A 20,168-nucleotide genomic window follows, 5' to 3' on the forward strand; every position below is an offset into this window, starting at 1 on the left:
ATAGTATAGTTGCAGTACAAAATAAGACTTAAATGTAAACTAGTTGTGTAGTCAATGTTTACTACTCTTACATTTACTTAAAAGTGTTTTATAAACTAAAAAGTGGGCCAATTTAGTCCCAAGAAGTGTTGAAGTAGTGCACTTACAAGTATACTACTAGTACATTGATATTAGTATACTTATTACATAAAGTATACTTGGGAATAAACTTGAAGTATACTTCTTTTTTGCGAGGGAGTGGCGTGTAGGTGGCCGTCACTGTGGGTGTCACTAACAGGCGTGGAGCAACTTCCTGATCACAATCTGCTCAGTCTGAGTTCATCTGCTGCTTTCTCATCCACCGCTCACATCCTTTAACACATCAGAGTTAAGAATGAACACATATCTCTGTTAGTCTTTGGTTCAGTTAGATGAAACGCAGCATGTGTGGAAGGTTTCTGGATGTTTACAATGAGCTGATCTTTGTCATTTTTGACCAGTTAAGATGGACATTTGGGCTCCTAAGCTGCACCCTGCTGCGTGGACGGTGATGAGTCTCGTCTGTGTGTATTCTCATGGTGAGTACACCGTAAGTGAAAATGTACTTTAAGAAGTAAAAGTCCTCACTATGCAAAATGGCCCCTTTCAGAGAGTTTCATTATGGAGCCTTCAAGGTCCTGAAAGATCATTTATTTTTTTATCTTATGCACAAAAGATACGCTATTATCATGCAGGGATGTGGAGCCTTTTATCTATAGCAATGCATACTAACTAAACTGTCCCTAAGCTGTATATAAATGTAGCCTAGTGGAGTTAAAAGTACAATATTTACCTCTGAGATGTGGAGTAAATGTAGAAAGTAGCATAAAATGGAAAAACTCAAGTACAAGAACCTCGTATTTCCTTTCAGGCTGTTTGTTTGTTTTTTAGCGTTTAATTCTTTGCAAATGATGCAATGATGTTTTTACTGATCCCAGGTCAGTGTCATGTACAAATACTGAACTCTCTCTCTCTCTGTGTGACTCCTGTTTCCTAATCTGTTGGTTCCCAACCTTCATGACTTGTGTCCACTTAAAACAAACCCGTATGTGCATGTGACCCCCCGTTACAGGTTTAATTTATGTGTCAACCAAGTGATTTCCCCTTCTACATTTGGTATATTTGAAATAAATATTATTATATTACCAGTCTATTACAAGACATCGTGCAATGCATTATGGGTGAAGTGAAACACTTCACAGAAGTGGAAAACATGGTGGACACGGTATGAGAGGCAGGTACAGAACAGGTCAACAAAACAGCATAAACTAAACGCATAAACGGTCGTTAGAACCGTTAAAGATGTTCAGAAACAATTCAAGAATATAATACAAGAATCCAAAAACGTAATGGATAAACAGTTAAAATAGCTTAAAAATAATAGATAACAGATGAAATAGTAAAAGGGACTATTTGTAACTTTCAGAAAAGCTTGTTAACAGCTTCACCTGTGGTCATTAAGTCAACGAAAGTCAGCGTCCTGTTGCTCGCGCTTGTGCTCGCTCTACATAGACATGAACGAGCATCGCTCAAAACAGTGAGGCGACGCACGTCAGCTAAAAGCACAATATCACTCTATATTTCATTTTGCATGTGCGAGCACGCATGGGATCCCAACCCCGTAGATTTATACCTGTAAAAAGTCCCTTTAACTGATGTTCCAACAGTGTGTTGCCATAGCAACAAGGGAGAGGTGGCTAACTTTACAACCCTTAAATTAAGTCTTTTTATGCAACAGACTTAGATCAGCTTGATTAGATTAGTCTAACCTGACGATCTAAGGCCAAGACTATAGTCTTAAACTAAAGTTTATGCAACTCGCCCCCACATTTCATTTGTATCTTGTCCAGGAATTCAGACCCCTGACTGATGCATTTACAATCATGTGGTACATTTTAGCAAATCTATTTAGTATAATAATCCCAAAACAACAAATACAACCTGCACATACTGATTCATTCAGCTTCAGAGTGACGTCTTGTTCTCTGTGCGTTTGTGTGTCAGAGGTGACGGTGAGGGGCTCTGATCTGAAGCTGTGTGAGGACCAGCGAGTGTGTGTGACTGACCTCAGAGACTGTGGCCCTCGACCTCCTGCGTCCATACAGAGTGAATACACACACACACACACACGCACACACACACACACACACACACACAAAACACACTTGTTTTTTACACTTTGTGTAGTATTTTCATTTTATTCAGCTTCTACTCCACAGTAGTAGTATAATACTTACTGTACATAGTAGAAGTGATAACACACACATATATATATATATATTTACTTCGGTAAGGTTTTGAATGCAGGACTTTGACTTGTGGAGTATTTCACACTGTGGTATTAGTACTTTTACTGAAGTAAAGGATATGAATACTTCCTCCACCACTGACAGTCGGATATATTGACTTTGGCTCTACCAGAGAAGCATCTCCCTCTGTTTTGTATTCACATACTGTTGTGGATTTACATACTCAAATATGCTTATGTTGGGTAGGAACAGGTTTAATAATATTGATTTAATAATATCCATAGCAGCTGTTGTGGGTGAGTTTGCATAAGGATAATATACTGAGAAATCAGGCCACATTTCTGTCACTTTTTGACTAATTTTGACAAAGTGAGTCACCTTTGAACTGTGTACGTTATATTTAAAGCGTTATATTTAAAAATATTTAACTCTGAATGGTTTGATGCCTAACAGTCTCTTTCTTCACAGAAGAAACAAAAATATAAACACAACACTTTTTAACAAATTGTTTTTTAGGGAGCGTGCCATTGGCATGCTGGCTGCAGGAAATGTCCACCGGAGCTGTTGCCTGTCATTTTGCTACCATAAGCCATCGTGTTGTTTCTCCTGCAGAGACCCTGGACATGTCCTGTTGCTACCAGATGTCCCACAGATCCATGACGTGTGAGTGGAGTCGGGAGTCAAACAGCCACACTGAGCCCAACGTCTCCCTCCTCTTCAGCAGGTAAACACTGACCAAAGGGAGACGGCTTACTAATGAAATATGTTTTGTAAGTTGTAGCTATCATTTCATGTCTGACATGTAGAGGAGCCTGTGTGACAATTAGGGATGCCAATTAATCACAAGTTAATCGCACATTTTTATCTGTTCTAAATGAACCTTAAAGGGAGATTTATCAAGTATTTAATCCTCTTATCATCATGGGAGTGGACAAATATGCTGATTTATGCAAACATATGTATATATTTATTATTGTAAATCAATTAACAACACAAAACAATGACAGATATTGATCCAGAAACCCTCACAGGTACTGCATTTAGCATAAAACAATATGCTCCAATCATAACATGGCAAACTGCAGCCCAACAGGCAACAACAGCTGTCAGTGTGTCAGTGTGCTGACTTGACTATGACTTGCCCCAAACTGCATGTGATTATCATAAAGTGGGCATGTCTGTAAAGGGGAGACTCGTGGGTACCCATAGAACCCATTTACATTCACTGATCTGGAGGTCAGAGGTCAAGGGACCCCTTTGAAAATGGACATGACAGTTTTTCCTTGCATAAATTTAGCGTAAGTTTGGAGTGTTATTTAACCTCCTTCAGGACAAGCTAGTATGACATGGTTGGTACCGATGGATTCATCAGGTTTTATAGTTTCATATGATACCACTATCTTCAGTCTAGCTTTAAAACAGAGCCGCTACAACCTCTGCAAAAATGATTGCGTTAATGCATTAAAGAAATTAGTGGCGATAAAACTAATTTGTGTTAATGCGTTATTAGCGCGTTGACTCTGACAGCCCTAATAATAACTTCACAGAGACGATAAATCACATTTCTCCCAAAAAATCCTGTTGCAAATAAGTACGTGAATTAATTTCTTATTGTTTATAATTTGTATAGACTCATAATACTTTCTAAATTCAATCCCCAAGGGTTCAAATGAAGGGGGAGGCCTCGATAAATTGGCTCTCCGGATGTGAATTTTCCCCAATAAAAGGAATACGTAGACAGTCCACTGAATTTTAACTTAACTGAGTTAAGTGTAAAGATGAAGCAACAGATGTGTAATATTGACAGTAAACTCTTAATCTCTTTCTTTTGCTTCTTCAGCGGAGATAAAATCTTCTCCTGTCAGGGAATCTTCAACCCGTTAGCCGTCCTCAGCGTAACAGCCAGGATCAAAAACTACATGATGGGGACGGACACCTGGTCCCGCCCTCACACCGTGGTTCTCTACGATGCAGGTTAGTGGACCAGATACTTCATCAAGTCGTCTTCCTCGACTGTTAATTCATGTGAATTGTCCAGCAGACTCCTTGTTTCCTTGTCTCCTCTCCTCAGTCAAACCCTCTCAGCCTGTCCTAGCTGTACTCAACTCCACTGAGGACTCGGTCGTTGTTTCCTGGAGAAGCAGCGGTGACGGCGACTGCCGGCTTCGCTACCGAGTCGACAACACTCACATATGGAGCCAGGTTAGTATCACACAAACACTCAGAACTGATGAACACATTGCACTCAGCAGGGGTGGAGGAAGTACTCAGATCTTTTACTTAAGTAAGAGAAGCAATGCTAAAATACAGTGTACAAATACTCTGTAGTGTCAGCATCAAAATATACTTAAAGTGCAAAAAGCAAAAGTACTTATTTTGCAATTTGAATGACCAATTTCATAATCATATCATATACAGTATGTTATATTACTGGATTATAATTATAATAAGTGATGTGTTCATCACTTTAATGTTGATGGAGGTACAATGATGAGATAGAGAGGGCAGAGCGGAGAGCTTAACAGTTGCTTCACAGAGCAAAGTTGTAAATTGGGTTAATGAAAATACCACAAACCGTTTTTCTCTCATACATTTGCTGTCTGTTTTTTATGTTTCCAGGCTCCAGATTCTGTCTGTGCACATCGCTATCAGACGCTGACCTACACGATCAAAGACCTCCTGACGTTTACCGTCTACAGAGCTGCTGTGGCCTGCAGAGAGGAGTCCGGCATCTGGAGCGACTGGAGCTCTGACGTCAGCGCGAGGACGCTGGACAGGGGTAACGGTTTACATTCAGACAGAGGGACTGAATTCACTAGAACAGGGGTCAGGGGTCAGCAACCTGCGTCTCTTTAGCTCCTCTCCAGCGGCTCCCTGTGGATTTATAAAAATGGAAATGAATAACTGTTTTTTGTTTACATTTTCATTTTTATTTATCATTGTTGTAGGTCTATGGTACGACGGAGTATTAGGGCCACATTGAGGAAAAAAAATAAATCTGAGATTTCCAGAATAAAGTCATAATATTATAAATAATTTTACGTGTTATTTTGTTTTTTTCTCGTAAAGTTATGACTTTATTCTCTTAATATTACGACTTTTTTCTTGTTAAGTTACGACTTTTTTTCTCGTTATATTCTGATTTTATTCTGAAAATTTCAGATTGTTTTTCCCTCAATGTGGCCCTAATACTCCGTAGTACATTGTCTCTTTGGCCCTCACTGCATTAGACTTATATACTATATAATTAGACTATAAACTGTGTTACCTTCATCACAATGATGCTCAAATGTTTTGCGGCTCAAGACAGATTCTTTTTTTTTTTGGCCTAAAATGGCTCTTTTGATAGTAAAGGTTGCTGACCCCTGAACTAGAACAACTGTGGGAAGAAACTGAGAATACCTGGCACTACAGTAGAATAAACAATTACATTAAAGAGCTGGAAATGTTGTTGATAGTGTGCTTTTTCTTCGCCAGTGCCGTCCAGGCCTCCAGAGGTGTGTTACAGAGTGGAGAAAACAGACTCTGGTGGATCTTTTCTCCTTCATCTCATGTGGAAGGTACATCGGAAATACTTTAAATAGTCTTATCTATCTAATAAAATGGTTTCCCTTTTCATCATGTAAAGAAAAGTCATCTTCGGTAAGTCCTCTCTCGTCTTCTTTTTGACGTTGTCTTCAGGGAATCGTTTGGAACAAGTCGTGATTCAATATTTTAATCGCTTGACAGCCCTACTTATGATATAAATAATATAATAAATATTAAAACAAACTCAAATTTGACTGACTTTTTTGTCAGAAGACTACGACTGAAACTAATTCAGGTGCCAGTCTCACAATTTCAAACAAATGTGGTATAAAATATCTCTCTGCAGGACCTTGACCTCCGTGTTGCCGGAGGTCGTATCTTTGGATACCAGTTGAGCTACGAGCCGGTGAAGAAGCTGCAGGACAGATTCATTCAAAACTTCACAGAGGTGACGGCGCTGCTGGTGGTGGCGGTGGCGGAGGGGAACTTCAGCATCACGGTGGCGGCCTTCAACACGGCCGGCTACGGACCTGCTGCACGTCTCAGCGTTGACACACAAAGACCGAACGGTGAGTTGGTGAGTTGCATGGTCATGTCCTGGGGATGTGTTGAAATGCACCAAGACGCAGAGGAGTTCTGAGCAGAAGTGAGTCCTGAGAAACACACACAGAAATGTGTTTATCTGTTAAATCAGCTTTCAACATTTAAACTGACATTATCGGATTGAAAGCTTACACTCTCCACTCTTATGCAACATCCTGGATGTGTTTTTGCTATCAGAAGGAAGCAACAGATCAGTGTCACAATGTTCACATAAAACTTATTGCAACACAGCACTCAAATGTTCTCTTTAATTATGAACTTGTACCAGAGAAATGTTGCATAGTTATGAACCTGCAAAATGCTAAACAAATTTAAATAGCGATGGATGGAAAAACGCTGCTTTAAATCATGTGATTATGTCGGTGTTGATGCTGATCATAGTGATGAAGATGCAGATGATCTTGTCCTATTTAATCACTAATAATCCTGTTGTGTTGTTCTCTGCAGCTCTCCCGCCGGTCAGACACTTGTGGGTCTCCAGTTCTTTCCCGGCTCTGAGAGGCCTCCAGGTCCAGTGGGAGAACCCCACAGCCCCGTCCTCCGTCCCGCCCGTCACTCATCTCGCCGTTCAGTGGCGCTCCGAGACTCGTCCGTCCTCCAGTGGCTGGACCACAGTGGACAACGCCACCACCTCCACCGTCATACCAGGTGAAACTGTGCTGGACTATTACAACTCCTCATTTATTAAATGTCCAACTATATTAGAGAAGATACTTGTCCTACGTTTAGGTTGTGCATGTTTTAAACTAAAGATCCCTCAGCCAGTGTGAAGAAAAGGGAAAGTGAAAGTTCAGAAATAGCTTTTAAAAAAGGTTAAAACATCAGGGACTGATCAAACCAGGCCCAATGGCTAACCAAATTACTAAATTATCATTTTATCCAAGGATAAATATTTGTCTTATTGTCAATAAATACAATGAAAACACCTAAAACCAACAATTAATGTATCTTCTAACAAGTATAAAGCCTGATATCTCTTCTTCCTCTGTGAAAACACATAGCACCAAACATGGATTAATCCACCGCTGAAAGTAGTCCCCAACAAATGCACTATCTCCTCCTGTTTAAATAACATTTGATAAAAACTACAGTGAGCAGCTATTTTAGGAAGTTACTGAGCCTTTTTTTTAAATAAATAAATGAAACTATATATTTCTGTGCCACATTGTTGTTTTTGGAGTTATTAATAATGAAGTATAGAATATCACCATGCAGCCTTGTGCTTTTGAGCGGGGGAAATCTTTATAGACGCCTCACAGTTGAATGCCTGACGGTGCACATTAAATGCCTCTGATTTCCTGTGTAATCTATCACCATCTAGATCTGTCATATGAAAGTCATGCCGTTATTTTCTTATAATCAGCTGCTTGTTAAGTTGCTGTGAGAATCAAACACTTCCTGTTGATGTCAGTTGAGTTGAATTAATATAAGAACATAAACAGTACGTTCTATTTACAACATGTGCAGCGTAATCTACAACAGTGTATTAGGTTCATTGTAGGTAAAAAATATATATATTATGTAGCTGGGAGAGGGGGCGAGATTATAAAGTCATAAATTCACGAGAAAAAAAACTCCAAAAGTGCCAAACCGTGGTACCGCCAGCCACCATCAGAAGTTCGTTGCTCCTAAAGTAGTGTTATTATGGTAAAGATGACCTCTGAGTGAAGTGAAGGTCCTGAAAGATGCATATACATGTTTTGTTTCATGGATGAGAAGCGATGTGGTTCCTTAACAAAAAAAAACATTTGTTCTCATTACCACGGTATTGCACTCCTTTTTTATTCTCGTAAATTTAGGAGTCCATATTTTATAAGTTTCTTTTCTTGTAAATTTGCAACTTACATCTCGGAGAATATCCAAGTTTTTTTCTCATAAATTTACAAATTTAACCTTGAAATTCTTTTTTTTTAATATTTTTTTCTGAATATTACCCACTTTTTATCTACAATGGCCTTAATATGCCGTTGTAGTATACCAACTGTGTCATGGTGTGTTTACAGACGTTGACCCTGATGAGTCCTACCTGATCAGCGTGATCCCCGTCTACAACCAGCAGTGTGGATCTCCTCAGTCGCTGCCTGCCAGTCTGCAGCAGGGAGGTAAACATGGTGGTCATGATGATTGCATGATGCATTCACCCTTTTAAACAAAGTTAAACCAGCTCATCCTGCGACTTCAATCCTCAGCTAATGCAACTCGGAGACAACTCGGAGGTCGGAATTTTCCCAGTTTAAATTTCCAACTTCCGACCTCCAAGCGTTCCGGGTGCACAACACCAAACGTTAACAAAAACCATGGCTGACTGTGACAAACTGATGTTTCTTTGGTTAGTGTACAAACAGTTGAACTCCCTGTAGTGAAGCCTCCTCATCTTTTTGGGGCATTTTTAACGTTTTTCCGAATAACTTGTGTGCAGAGAAGATAACTTTTAGAGATTGTTTACCGTAACCAGCTACCTAATAATAACATGGCGACATATTTTGACACCAGTTTACATGCAGAACAGGTTTCCTATATGATAGTATGTATTATGTTAATTAAATACAGGCTAATATATGTCAGGTGTCTTTTTAGTTGATGGTTTGGTTTAGTTCAGGAGTCAGCAACCTTTACTATCAAAAGAGACATTTTAGGCAAAAAATTCTGTCTGGAGCCGCAAAACATGTGATCATTGTGATGAAGGTAACACAGTTTATAGTCTAAGTATTTAGTATATAAGTCTAATGCAGTGAGGGCCAAAGAGACAATGTACTACGGAGTATTAGGGCCACATTGAGGGAAATCTGAGATTTACAGAATAAAGTCAGAATATATTGCAAGAAAAAAAGTCGTAATATTAAGAAAATAAAGTCATAACTTAACGAAAAAAATTCATAATATTGTGAGAATAAAGTCATAACTTTACGAGAAAAAAGTCGTAATATTACGAGAATAAAGTCATAACTTTACGAGAAAAAAAATAAAATAACATGTAAAATTACTACTTTATAATATTATGACTTTATTTTTGAAATCTCGGATTTATTTTTTTCCTCAATGTGGCCCTAATACTCCGTCATACCGTCGTACCGTCGTACCGTCGTACCATAGACCTACAACAATGATAAATAAAAATGAAAATGTAAACAAAGAACAGTTATTCATTTCCATTTGTATAAATCCCCAGGGAGCCTCTGGAGAGGAGCTGAAGAGACGCAGGTTGATGACCTCTGGGTTAGTTGATGGTTGTGCGCTTCCGTTGTTGTGTGACGTCAGACAACTGCTTCTTCCTGAAGTCAGGTAGATTGAAGGCAGGACAGCTCGGTCACCACATCCTCTCGGTCTGATCCGTGTTTAGACTGTATTATTATGGAGCTTTGCTGAGATTAGAATGGGAGATTAAATTACGTTTATTGAGGATTTATTGTGTTAAAGGAAATCGGTCCGTTGTGTTTTGAATGGAAGATATTGGACACCGCCAAAGAATTGATAAAAAAAGATTGATTTCAACGTGAACATCATCTCTTCGGGACAGAAAACCTCCACAGAGACGTCCAACGGGACATACTGTTGTGTGTGTTTTTCTCAGCTCTGATGGAGGCGGCCCAACTGAAGGTGGTGGGCGTGACCAAAACCACGGTGACGGTGGCGTGGGCGTGGCAAAGGAGGGCTGGACCAATCAGAGTGAACAGATACAGCGTGAGGCTGAGGGAAGACTCGGAGAGACGTAGTAGGTTAACGCAAGTTTTCTTCATCAGTCAGTGAGTCTTAATAATGAATTTATATCACAGTACTTTGTAGTGAGTTAAATCCCACTTCACTTTGTTGCAATAAAGTCGTGGACTTTCTCAGAGCTGTTAGGAAGCTTTGAGTGAATCTGTTGGTTCATCTAGTAGTAGTTTGATTTGACCATCTATCTGTAACTACGGAGCACGTTGTCTCCTCTCCAGCTCTGTCTTTGTGGCCCGACCAAAAGACAGATCACACCTTCCTCGACCTGAACCCCGACACTGAGTATTCTCTTCTCCTATTGGCTGACGATGTTTCCAGAAGCATCATCCCCGTGAGGACACACTTTGGTGAGTTTAAGTCAGAGTGTCATTTAATAATCACATTTGAACTGTTAATCACAACAGGAATTAAGACTAGTTAAGATTTGTACCAATATATAATGCAGTAAAGCTCTCAGTCATTCTTTAAGGCTATCAAATATTTATTCTCTTGCTGGTAAACTTTTCTCATTTAATGTTAACCCTTTATAACCTCATGAAATTATGACTTTATAAAGAATACTGGATGTTAAACCTGTTTAAATTAATCCCTTTATACCTGTAATTGTTTCGTCCTCTGTCTCTAATAAACAAGTTCACAAAATCTAACAGTCGAGGGCTAAAAATGATTTCAGAAAATAATAATAATAATAATAATAATAATAATAATAATAATAATAATAATAATAATAATAATAATAATAATAGGCTAAGAGAATGTAAAATCACCCCTGGTTATGATGCTTTGGATAAATAAAATAAATAAGGTCTCCCATGTGTTTCCCGTAAGTGTTTTACTGTGTTATAAACATCTAGAGTGTGACTTCAGGTTAGAGGAATACAAACATTAAAACACAGTAAATCCTGAACGAACCATGAATGTCTAATTCCAGATGAGGTGCCGGCGGTGGCAGCAGCGACTCCTCTGCTGCTGCTGGCCGTCTCTGTGTTCATCATCTCCATCCTGTCCAGGACTCTGTGAGTCTAAAATCACATCAATGGGCCAAAAAAAATGTCCTTTGAAAAAACCTGACTTTCTTACTCTAGCTGTTAAATTCAAATTCATCTATAGTACCTTTACTGTGCAGGTACAAGTCGTACTTCTTCCCGCACATCTCCAGCCCTCGGGGCAGTACGACAGGCCAGTGGCTGATGGAGCCGAACCACCAGGTGAGTGTTACTGTCGTTTTGGCGTATGCCAGATTCAGTTTTTACAGCCGAATCCAACAGAAACAATCTGTTGCTTAAGCTCATATTCAGTTTTAAAGGTTCTCTATACGATACCCAGAGCATTAATATATATCCTCGAACAAAGATCTAAAGGAGTAATGTCTACCTAAGCAGAGAATGAAGTCTCTCTCCCTCTCTGTGTTTGTTGGAATCAGAGCTTCTCTGCGCTTTGTTCGCTGGCCCGTCGTGCATGCTTTTAGTGCATGTGAGCGTGCCCCACGGCATCGTCACGATAGCGGTTCCCCCCTCAGGTTAACGCTGTTGCTGTTGTTAGAACAGTTAGCTACGATACGCTACGCCATGTTGAGAGCTGTGTGGAGGCAACAGAAATGCTCCCGATCTGCATTTAGCACCTTTAAAGATTCACTTTTCTTAAAACAAGAACAAAAATCTGCATCTTTTCACTGTTTCTCTCCTTTCAGGACTTCTCTGAACATTAGTCTCAGTATGTTGGAATGAGGCAGCTGAATGATTTTTATATTTAAAAAATGTAAATAATCTCATTTGATTAAATATTGATTATTTAATGGGTAGGTTTTGTTGCATGAAACTTTGAGTTTCTGACAGTTTGTCAGACCTCTCAGCGTCACTCAGTCAGTAAAAACGTGCTTAATGTTGTGAATTAAACAAAAACGCTTGCTTAGGATTAGGCAACACAACCAGTTATTTAGGTTTAGGAAAAAACAACATGGTTGAGCTTAAAACTTATTACGTTTCTACAGTGAAAATGAAACTGAATGCTGAGAACACAGGACATGAACTAACAGCTGATTGTAACGTGAAAGTGAAAGTTAACGCACGGGACACGAACAGCGGCCTCCTGGATGAAAGCCCTGTGTTTGTTGGACCCATCCACCTCCTCTCTCACCCGCCTGTGTGTCTTTTCGCTTACTGCTGATGGGTTTACATTGGAGTTAATGGAAAGCCCGATGCGTCTCAATCAGACGCTGAAGGGTGCCTCGTGCGTCGGTATCGAACGCAGACGGCCGTGACAAAGCGTCGGTATTTGACGCCCTGGGAAGGAGAACGGGCTGGCAGTTATGTTGGTGACAGATTTGAGGATTCATCCCTGTAATCAGACATTATTTAACTGTTGACTTCCATTATATTTAGGAGAAAGATTATGCATCTACAACGGCCAGAAATGGAAACTTCCTGATTGAAATCAATTGTTCCCCTCAACAGAAAACTGCAGAGATAAACATCCTGGACATGGAGGACTTCCAGGTGACGGATGTACTCGGAGAGAAGAGTCTCATCACGGTCGGTCCAAAGCCCCGGCCCTCAGAAGAGGACCTAAACGAAGACACCTCTCTGCTGTTGATGAGCCACCTCAGCAAACTATCGGCCCTCAAACTGGACCCGGAGTACATTTCTGATGCTCCAGTAATCACAGAGCGCACGCTGGTTTCTCTCCAGTCCTACCACGCCGACTACGGAGTTAACTGCCGACATCCCGATGAAGTTTTCTTACCCGAGGAGAGCCGAGATGCTGCTCTGCTGAATGAAGCCAGCAGCTGCTTTCCTCAGAAAGAGGAAGAGCACAGACAGGTCGACTTGTCCGAGACGTCTTATCAGAAAGAAACCGCTGTGAAATGTCCTTTTCTCGAATTAATGGCGAACAGTCACTGTGTTTATCAGATGACCTGTGAGGCCGAGTATGTGGCAAACTCGTCCTTTCTGGGCGAAATGGATGTGTGAACAGTGAGTGGACTGATCGACTTTATCTGATCTGTGAGACTGATTATACAGTAAACAGTTGCTTAACTGTAACAACTTCAGATGAAGAGTGAATCAACAACTTCTGTGTTGCATGCTGGGTCAAAAGGTCAGACACCTTAAGCTATTCTGACTGTATCCTCACCACTGGAGGGGCAAAACGTATTGCTTTGGCTGGTAGGTGGCACCTACATGAAAAGAGTTTATTATCTGATCGGTGGCCATTTGATGAATCCTCAGATGCAGGGTTAGTGGGCGTTCAGACTGAAACCAGACCTGCGTTAAAACATTCGTTGCTTCAGGTACTAGCGAGTCGCGAAAGTGTGAGTTTGAAGGTTTGTTTCAGACGCCAAAACACTGCACAGTGGTTTGCAATATTTGATCTACCGTCACGAGGTAAACAGTAGAAATACGGCTTGATAATGACACTTGATAATAAAGTGTTTTAAGATTGTTAATATTTGTTTCTCTGCAGAACATCAGTCGGTCATTAGCTGCTCTTGCCGTGGGACTGTTTTTGGTTTGCGTTTGTTTTGCTTTAGGGTTTATTTGCTGTCTAGTCCGCCCTGGCAAGTGAGCTGGTAGCGGGCAGAAAGATCTGGGTATTGCCCTTTGGGGACAGACTAGTTTTCTGTTCTTTATTTTTGTTGTTTGTTTAGTTTTGTTCGTCAACCTGCCTGCTTCCCTACAGTGTATAACCTCACTCAGGTGGAATCCCAGTCAGACAGCCAGGGCAGGCTTAAGGTGTGGTGTGGTTTCAAATCGTTTGCAGTGAAATCAATCAAGTGTGACTTATAAATGTGTGAATTCACTTAGCATGTTAACGCCTTTATTTGCAGTGTATACCAGTGTGTAATTCAGCCCTGCCCTGTTAGTATAGCAGGGGTTTAAACAGTGAGTAGGTTACAGTGGGAGATATGAATATTAAAGTTATATTTCTGTAATTAAAACTTCTACTCTTTAAAGTTACTCCCTGATTGTCATTCCTTAGCCAGCACTTGTGATGGGTGTTAAACTCTGAACACAGCTTTAGCTCTACACTTTCAGGGTGTGTTCAGAGCACAAAGTCAACTTAGTCTAGCTTTATTTGCCGAATGACGATTCTGCTGTATTTTGCTGGAGTCTTTTGGCGTTGTCAGCACCGTTGTGTCAATGCATTGACCTCACTCAAATGAATCAGGGTTAAACTCTGAACACAGCATTAGCTCTACACTTTCAGGGTGTGTTCAGAGCACAAAGTCAACTTCGTCTAGCTTTATTTGCATGAATTTCTGTGCAGTGTGTTTATTGCCAGTTAATGTTCACATTGTACAGCTGTAGTTAATGAGCAATGTACATACCGACCGTTTTATCGGCCGGGAAGAGAGAGAACGAGTGAGACCCGTTGATCGTGTGAGTACGTCGGTTATGGCTAGAAAGGATCTGTCTTGTGTAAAAGTCTCATGAGAGTTCGGGTGTCGTCTTTCTAATGACGTATTTTCAGTCTGATACTTCAACAGTTTTACAATAAACTTTCTTGACTTGCAAAATGATCTTTTAAATTGACAAACATCATCTGTGTGATTCATGGTGCAATTCAAACGGAATCAAAAAAACGATTTGTCTCTCGACGTTAACTACTGTAAATATTTTTTCCGAAATAAGTTCCGATGGTGGTCCACCGGAAGACGAGGGACTTCGCCTCTCTATGTCTACTTACCTTTCTTTATTTCACATTTCCTCTCTACAGTATTTCATCTGCAAAAATACAAAATAGGTTCTTCAAAAAAACATCCACTCAGTTAGCATGTTAACATATTTAATATTTCCAGTTTATAGATATTTATTGTGCATCAATCATCAGTCAACGATCGGTCATTTTGTCATTTCACTGCTCGTATGAACAGGGAAAATCAAACTTGTTTTAATCTTATAATCAGTCAGTTATTCTTCTTAGCTCCAGACTACATTTAATAAATGTATAAAGACGGCTGGTATTTGATTTGACAAAGAAACACATCAGACAAAGCTGAAACTTCAGAGGAGTTTGAGATTGCTGAGATATGGATGCATGATGGATCAATATTTTGTCTAGATTTGTTTAAAACAGGCGTATAAATGCCACGACAATGTGCAAGGTTTTTAGCGTGTACGCCTTTCTTGATTTCCGCGTGTCATTTGTACGCCATGTATCCTGTACTGACTGCAATGTAAACGCATCCGTGTATAAATGCTATGGTGAGAGTTAGTGACGTGTTTTACTTAGTTAACGTACTTATTTTAAGCCCAACCATGACATTTTCCCCTGATTTTCACTAAGTGGTTTTCTTGCCTAAAGCTAACTGCAGACGTTTGCTCAAATGACACGCAAAAAGCGGCGTACAAATGACCCACAAAAACACTAAAATGCGTCCTCATGACACGCGGTATGTCTGTATAATGTCGTGGTATTTATACACTTCCCATGAGACCGAGTTGGTCGCTGTTTTTGTTTGATTGCAGATCAAATCTTTCTGCATTCGTCTGGTATTAGAGCCGTATAACAGTGTGCACTTTCTCCATTTCTTGCTAAACTTTGCACTGTTGATTTTGATTTGATCCGTTGTCACGCTGAAAGTTCAGCGACTGTTTCAAGTGAGAGTGTATTGTTTGTCATGTTTTGTACAGTTCTGTCTTTGCCTCTATCTGCAGGCTGTACCACTCCATGATTTGGATTGAACAGTAAATACAAACCACATTAAAGCACCGTGTTTAGCACAACCTGAACAATCTCTCGACTGCGCAGCAGAGCAGCAACAGTTCAGAAGCTGCTGGTTTATTTTAGACCCATCTAACCGTCTGGAGGTTTGAGTGCTAAAGGTCGGAGGTCAGAGGTTAGAGTTCATGCCGATCCAGTGTCTGATCAGCTGGTGGGCGATGGTCTGTCTGGGAGGGAAGGTGAAGGCTGGATTGGTTCCTCTGAATGAGTCAATCACCTAAACAGAACAAAATGAAAGTTAGATTGAGAGTTGGACTAAACAGCAGCATTTTCAGGTTGTGTCCGTAAAGATCTATGTTCTAATGGTTCTCACTGATACTATTATTATTGATATTACTTGTTATTGTTTGTACCTGTTGCCGTGGGAACCAGCGAGCTTCCTCGATCTCATTCTCGTCCACTTTGATGTCGGTCGACATGGCGACGGCGAGGCAGCCGATCATGAGGTTGGAGGGCATCGGCCAGGGCTGGCAGGAGACGTAGCGAACCGGTCCGACCTTCACTCCGCTCTCCTCCTCCACCTCCCTCCTCACCGCCTCCTCCATCGTCTCGCCTGCAGCAGGAGGAGCAGGTCAACGTAGACGTAATGGTTAACGTTTGGGTAAGTCAGAGCAATGTGTGCGTGTTAATGTGTTTGTGTTGGTTACCAGGCTCTACGAATCCAGCCAGACAGGAGAACATGCGAGCAGGGAAGATCTTCTTCCTTCCCAGTAAACACTGGTTTCCATCAGGGTGGATCACCAGCATGATGACCACTGGGTCTGAAGACACACACAGGAGAGAGGAGAGAGGAGCTGCTACTTCATCCACAAATATATATGGAAGTATATTTTATGCTTATGGAAAGTTTTTCTTTGAAGTTCAATTAAGTTGATTTGATTAAGTTTACGGCTGCAACTTACGATTATTTTCACAGTTAATCAAACCAGCAGTCCAAAATTCAAAGTGTTCACATTACTATCATAGAAGTCGAAGAAAACAGCAAATACTTTTCTCTTTGAGAAGATGTTTTTTGAAATTTTTCCTTATAAAATGACTTGTATCTGTTGGGCTGTCAAAGTTCACGCCATAATAACGCTTTAACGCCACTAATTTCTTTAACGCATTAACACAATCGATCTTTCGGAGGTTGTAGCGGGCTCAGTTTTAAAGCTAGAAAATAACGAAGATACTGGAATCAAACTATAAAACCTGATGAATCCATTGGTACCAACCATGTCATACTAGCTTGTCATGAAGGAGGTTAAATAACACTCTAAACTTACGCTAAATTTTGGCGAGGAAACATTTTCCATTTTCAAAGGGGCCCCTTGACCTCTGACCTCAAGATATGTGAATGTAAATGGGTTCTATGGGTACCCACGAGTCTCCCCTTTACAGACATGCCCACTTTATGGTGAGTAGGTGAGTATCTCGTACCGACTCGTGGATAGCAGGTGTTGTGAACCCCCTTCAGGCTCCTGCAGTCGGCGTTCAGGCAGCTCCTCTTGTGTCCTCCCTCCTCCAGCTTGGTGCTGCTGCCACATGTCGGACAGAAGCTGTAGCGGCTGTGCCAGGCCAACACCGATCGAGCCTGAGCCACAACTCCTGCAGGACGAAGACGGGGAACAAATATTGAGTAAAACCTGCAGTAGGCAGAATGTTTTTGGGATCCATATAAAATCTGTTGCTTTAGTTGAGACCAGAGAAAGATGCCACTCACCGGCGTCTTCCTCGTTGAACTTCAGCAGGTCTCTGTTGGGCGTCTTTGGGAAGAGGCAGTTCTTTTCTCTGCAGCGTTTAAGAAGCTCAGCGGCGTCTTCATCTGTGTTGATGGCAAACCAAGCGGGAGGCTCCTGGACTCCACCCTCTGTCTGAGAGGAGGAGGAGGAAGAGGAGGGTTTTTTCCTCTTCTCCACTCCCAGGAAGACGAGCACAGTCGCAGGTTTCTGGAGAAGGTCTTTAACTGCTTCATATCTGAACCGACACAGCTTGGTGTCAACCTGTCGGGAGATAGAATCACGATCGTTAGAAAACAACTTGAATCTGTGATGTGGAAAAAGTCCGACTGTCCAACAATGAATCACTTGAACTAGCTTTCGGCTGCAGGCCGGAAACATCACACTACTGAAACGACAAGAAAGTCCATTCATCGAAGCGTTCATTGATTTAAAACGAAGGTTTAAATATGGACTAATCCAGGCCAGACCTCTCCATCACATTTGAAACAATGGATCCCACCATTATCTTACATGTCCTCATTAATCACGAATACAAGGCTACTCTTTTACGTAGATGATGTGGCACTGTTCAGAAACGAGTCTATTAGGCATACCGAAAACAAAAAAAGGGTGAAAACTAAACAGAGAAAGGTGGGGACACTTTATTTTGTAGCCAGCAAGGTACCGAAAACAAGCATACCCTACGACACGGTGCAGGAAGAAGAGAAAATATTGTTTATGTCAGGTAATTGCGGTCTTCGTTTGACTAATGAAGTTAGCAAACAGTGAGCAGCAACTTCACATGACAATAATCACAACTCAATTTGATTCTTTAGATTAGTGCGAATTTATTTTTAATCCCCGATGAACCGCCTCAAGTTTTCTCGCCAAAAACTAACTTTTACAAGATTACATTTTAACACATCATGATAACTTTATAATTTACCTTCGCTCAATTACTGAATAGAGCTTGAACGCATCATAATGTAACTCAATGCAAGCTTTAGATTAGCTGTTAGCTCCGTTATTTAACCAAGCAGGACTGTATAATGTTAACTAGCTCTCCTTCTGTCGATTTCAACCCTGATTTGTTGAATATAGCATTATCAGGAAAATTTTCTATTGTGTTCTATTGTAGTCTCAAACCCTGATATCTATGGTACCTGCGGTACTGTAGAAAAACGAGTATCGTCATGTTTTCAGAATTTTGTCTTTGAATTGGTACCAAAGCATCGGTCCTGACATCCCTGACAATCACACATGCATCTTCCTCAATGCTTTAAGAACCTTGGTGTTATTTATCACTTATCACTTGAATGATTCTTCTCTATGTATCCTTCAAAATTGACTGTCCATTTCCAAATATTGGGAGAATTTTCTTTGGTACCCGTTTTGTTTACGAGGCCCCCCTTCTAGAAGTGATCATGGACATTTATTTCCCACCACTGAGTCAACTTTAACGTTGATAATATTATGCTTGTAGCTTCGGTGTTGCTAATTCCTGGGAGACTTTACACAAATTCATTGTGATTGTTAAAGTATCAGTAACACTTTGCCTTCGTACCCCTGCGTTGTCGTTGTCCTGGGAGCTGCTGACCATGGGGCTGAGGCTGGAGAACAGGAGGTAGACCGTATCTGGGTCACTCTGTTTATCCTCCAACCAGACCTTATCCGTCCTCTTGGCGCTCAGCCGGTCCAGCGTCTCTCTGCTGAAGTAGTTCTCCTGCTGGTCGAGGTCCTCCGAGCCCGGCAGCACTCGCTGGCAGCCGTCGTCCGTCCGGCCTAGCAGGTTGGAGACGTGTCGGTGGCCCCAGAACTTGGCGATATCGTAGGCGGTCTGCGACGAGCTGTTCACCGAGAACTTGTCGCAGCTTGGAGATCGAAAAACAGAGAAGAGGTTAGAGATTTTAGGAAAAGCATTAGTCGTGTTTCTGTTCAACTGTTTTGGAGCGAATAAACTTGGCTACAGCGTAGTTTGGTCAGAGGTTGGCGCTATAGGCTACGCATGGCTGTAATCTGCCAGTAAACAGATTAGAAGAAGAAGTAGAGGTTGCGAACCGCGAACAAAACAAGTCGCCATCTAACCATCTACGAGAGAAAAATGGAGATAGGTCTTCAGGAATTTAATAGTTCTTTTAGCTGGTATCAGCCATGCTTCATGCTGTCCGGTGGCCAAAAATGTATTAAAGCAGCTTTGAAGTGATATTCCACCCAAAGTCAAACACTTTAAAGACGGAGTGTTTTATAAATCACATTTTTGAGTGTAGTATTGCTTTCATTTCTTTCTCTTCCTCTCAGCTCTCCGTACCCATGCGACAGCAGCGCCTCCACCACATGGTAGTGTCCGTTGCGTGCGGCGAGCATGAGGGCCGTCCAGCCGCTGTATCCTGACTGGTTGATGAGCGAGGGGACATTGGACAGCAGCGTGGACAACTGGGTAAGGTCTCCTCTGGCTGCAGCATCCAGAAACGTCTCCACCATCTCCTCCTTCGCACTCAGCTGGAGGCTCGTCATTCTGGCCGCCTGGACAACGAAAAATCAACCTCATGTAAATATGTGACCACAAACAATAAAAGGGATATGATTGGGTAGAAGCATTTTCATACGATAAAATAGTTTAATTGAATAGTTT

General features: G+C 41.1%; 2 protein-coding genes and 1 long non-coding RNA gene across 3 annotated transcripts in view; 1 reads left to right on the top strand and 2 right to left on the bottom strand.

Moving 5' to 3' along the window:
• Nucleotides 1–5,294, bottom strand: part of LOC141769981 (uncharacterized) — a 65,526-nt gene extending 60,232 nt beyond the window's left edge. The window contains exon 1 of the long non-coding RNA XR_012594364.1: nt 5,110–5,294. This is a non-coding gene — a long non-coding RNA (uncharacterized LOC141769981). The remainder of the gene's footprint in view (nt 1–5,109) is intronic.
• LOC141769976 (interleukin-6 receptor subunit beta) lies at nt 226–14,067 on the top strand. Its single transcript, XM_074639531.1, has 15 exons — nt 226–557; nt 2,023–2,124; nt 2,880–2,991; nt 4,108–4,241; nt 4,339–4,469; nt 4,887–5,046; nt 5,745–5,827; nt 6,142–6,364; nt 6,846–7,046; nt 8,402–8,500; nt 9,970–10,110; nt 10,331–10,459; nt 11,044–11,128; nt 11,239–11,320; nt 12,566–14,067. Exons 1-15 carry the CDS (start codon nt 485–487, stop codon nt 13,079–13,081), a joined length of 2,271 nt encoding a protein of 756 aa, XP_074495632.1. The 5' UTR covers nt 226–484; the 3' UTR covers nt 13,082–14,067.
• An 813-nt stretch (nt 14,068–14,880) lies between these two features.
• Nucleotides 14,881–20,168, bottom strand: part of nudt12 (nudix (nucleoside diphosphate linked moiety X)-type motif 12) — a 7,027-nt gene continuing 1,739 nt past the window's right edge. The window contains exons 2-8 of the mRNA XM_074639540.1: nt 19,845–20,059; nt 19,101–19,407; nt 17,539–17,818; nt 17,256–17,423; nt 16,484–16,597; nt 16,190–16,389; nt 14,881–16,053 (exon numbers count right to left, since the gene is read on the bottom strand). Coding sequence (XP_074495641.1) covers nt 15,946–16,053; nt 16,190–16,389; nt 16,484–16,597; nt 17,256–17,423; nt 17,539–17,818; nt 19,101–19,407; nt 19,845–20,050 — 1,383 coding nt within the window. The 5' untranslated portion in view covers nt 20,051–20,059 and the 3' untranslated portion in view covers nt 14,881–15,945. The remainder of the gene's footprint in view (nt 16,054–16,189; nt 16,390–16,483; nt 16,598–17,255; nt 17,424–17,538; nt 17,819–19,100; nt 19,408–19,844; nt 20,060–20,168) is intronic.

Source organism: Sebastes fasciatus, chromosome 6 (assembly GCF_043250625.1).
Source record: "Sebastes fasciatus isolate fSebFas1 chromosome 6, fSebFas1.pri, whole genome shotgun sequence".
In the NCBI taxonomy this organism is placed as follows: Eukaryota; Metazoa; Chordata; class Actinopteri; order Perciformes; family Sebastidae; genus Sebastes; species Sebastes fasciatus.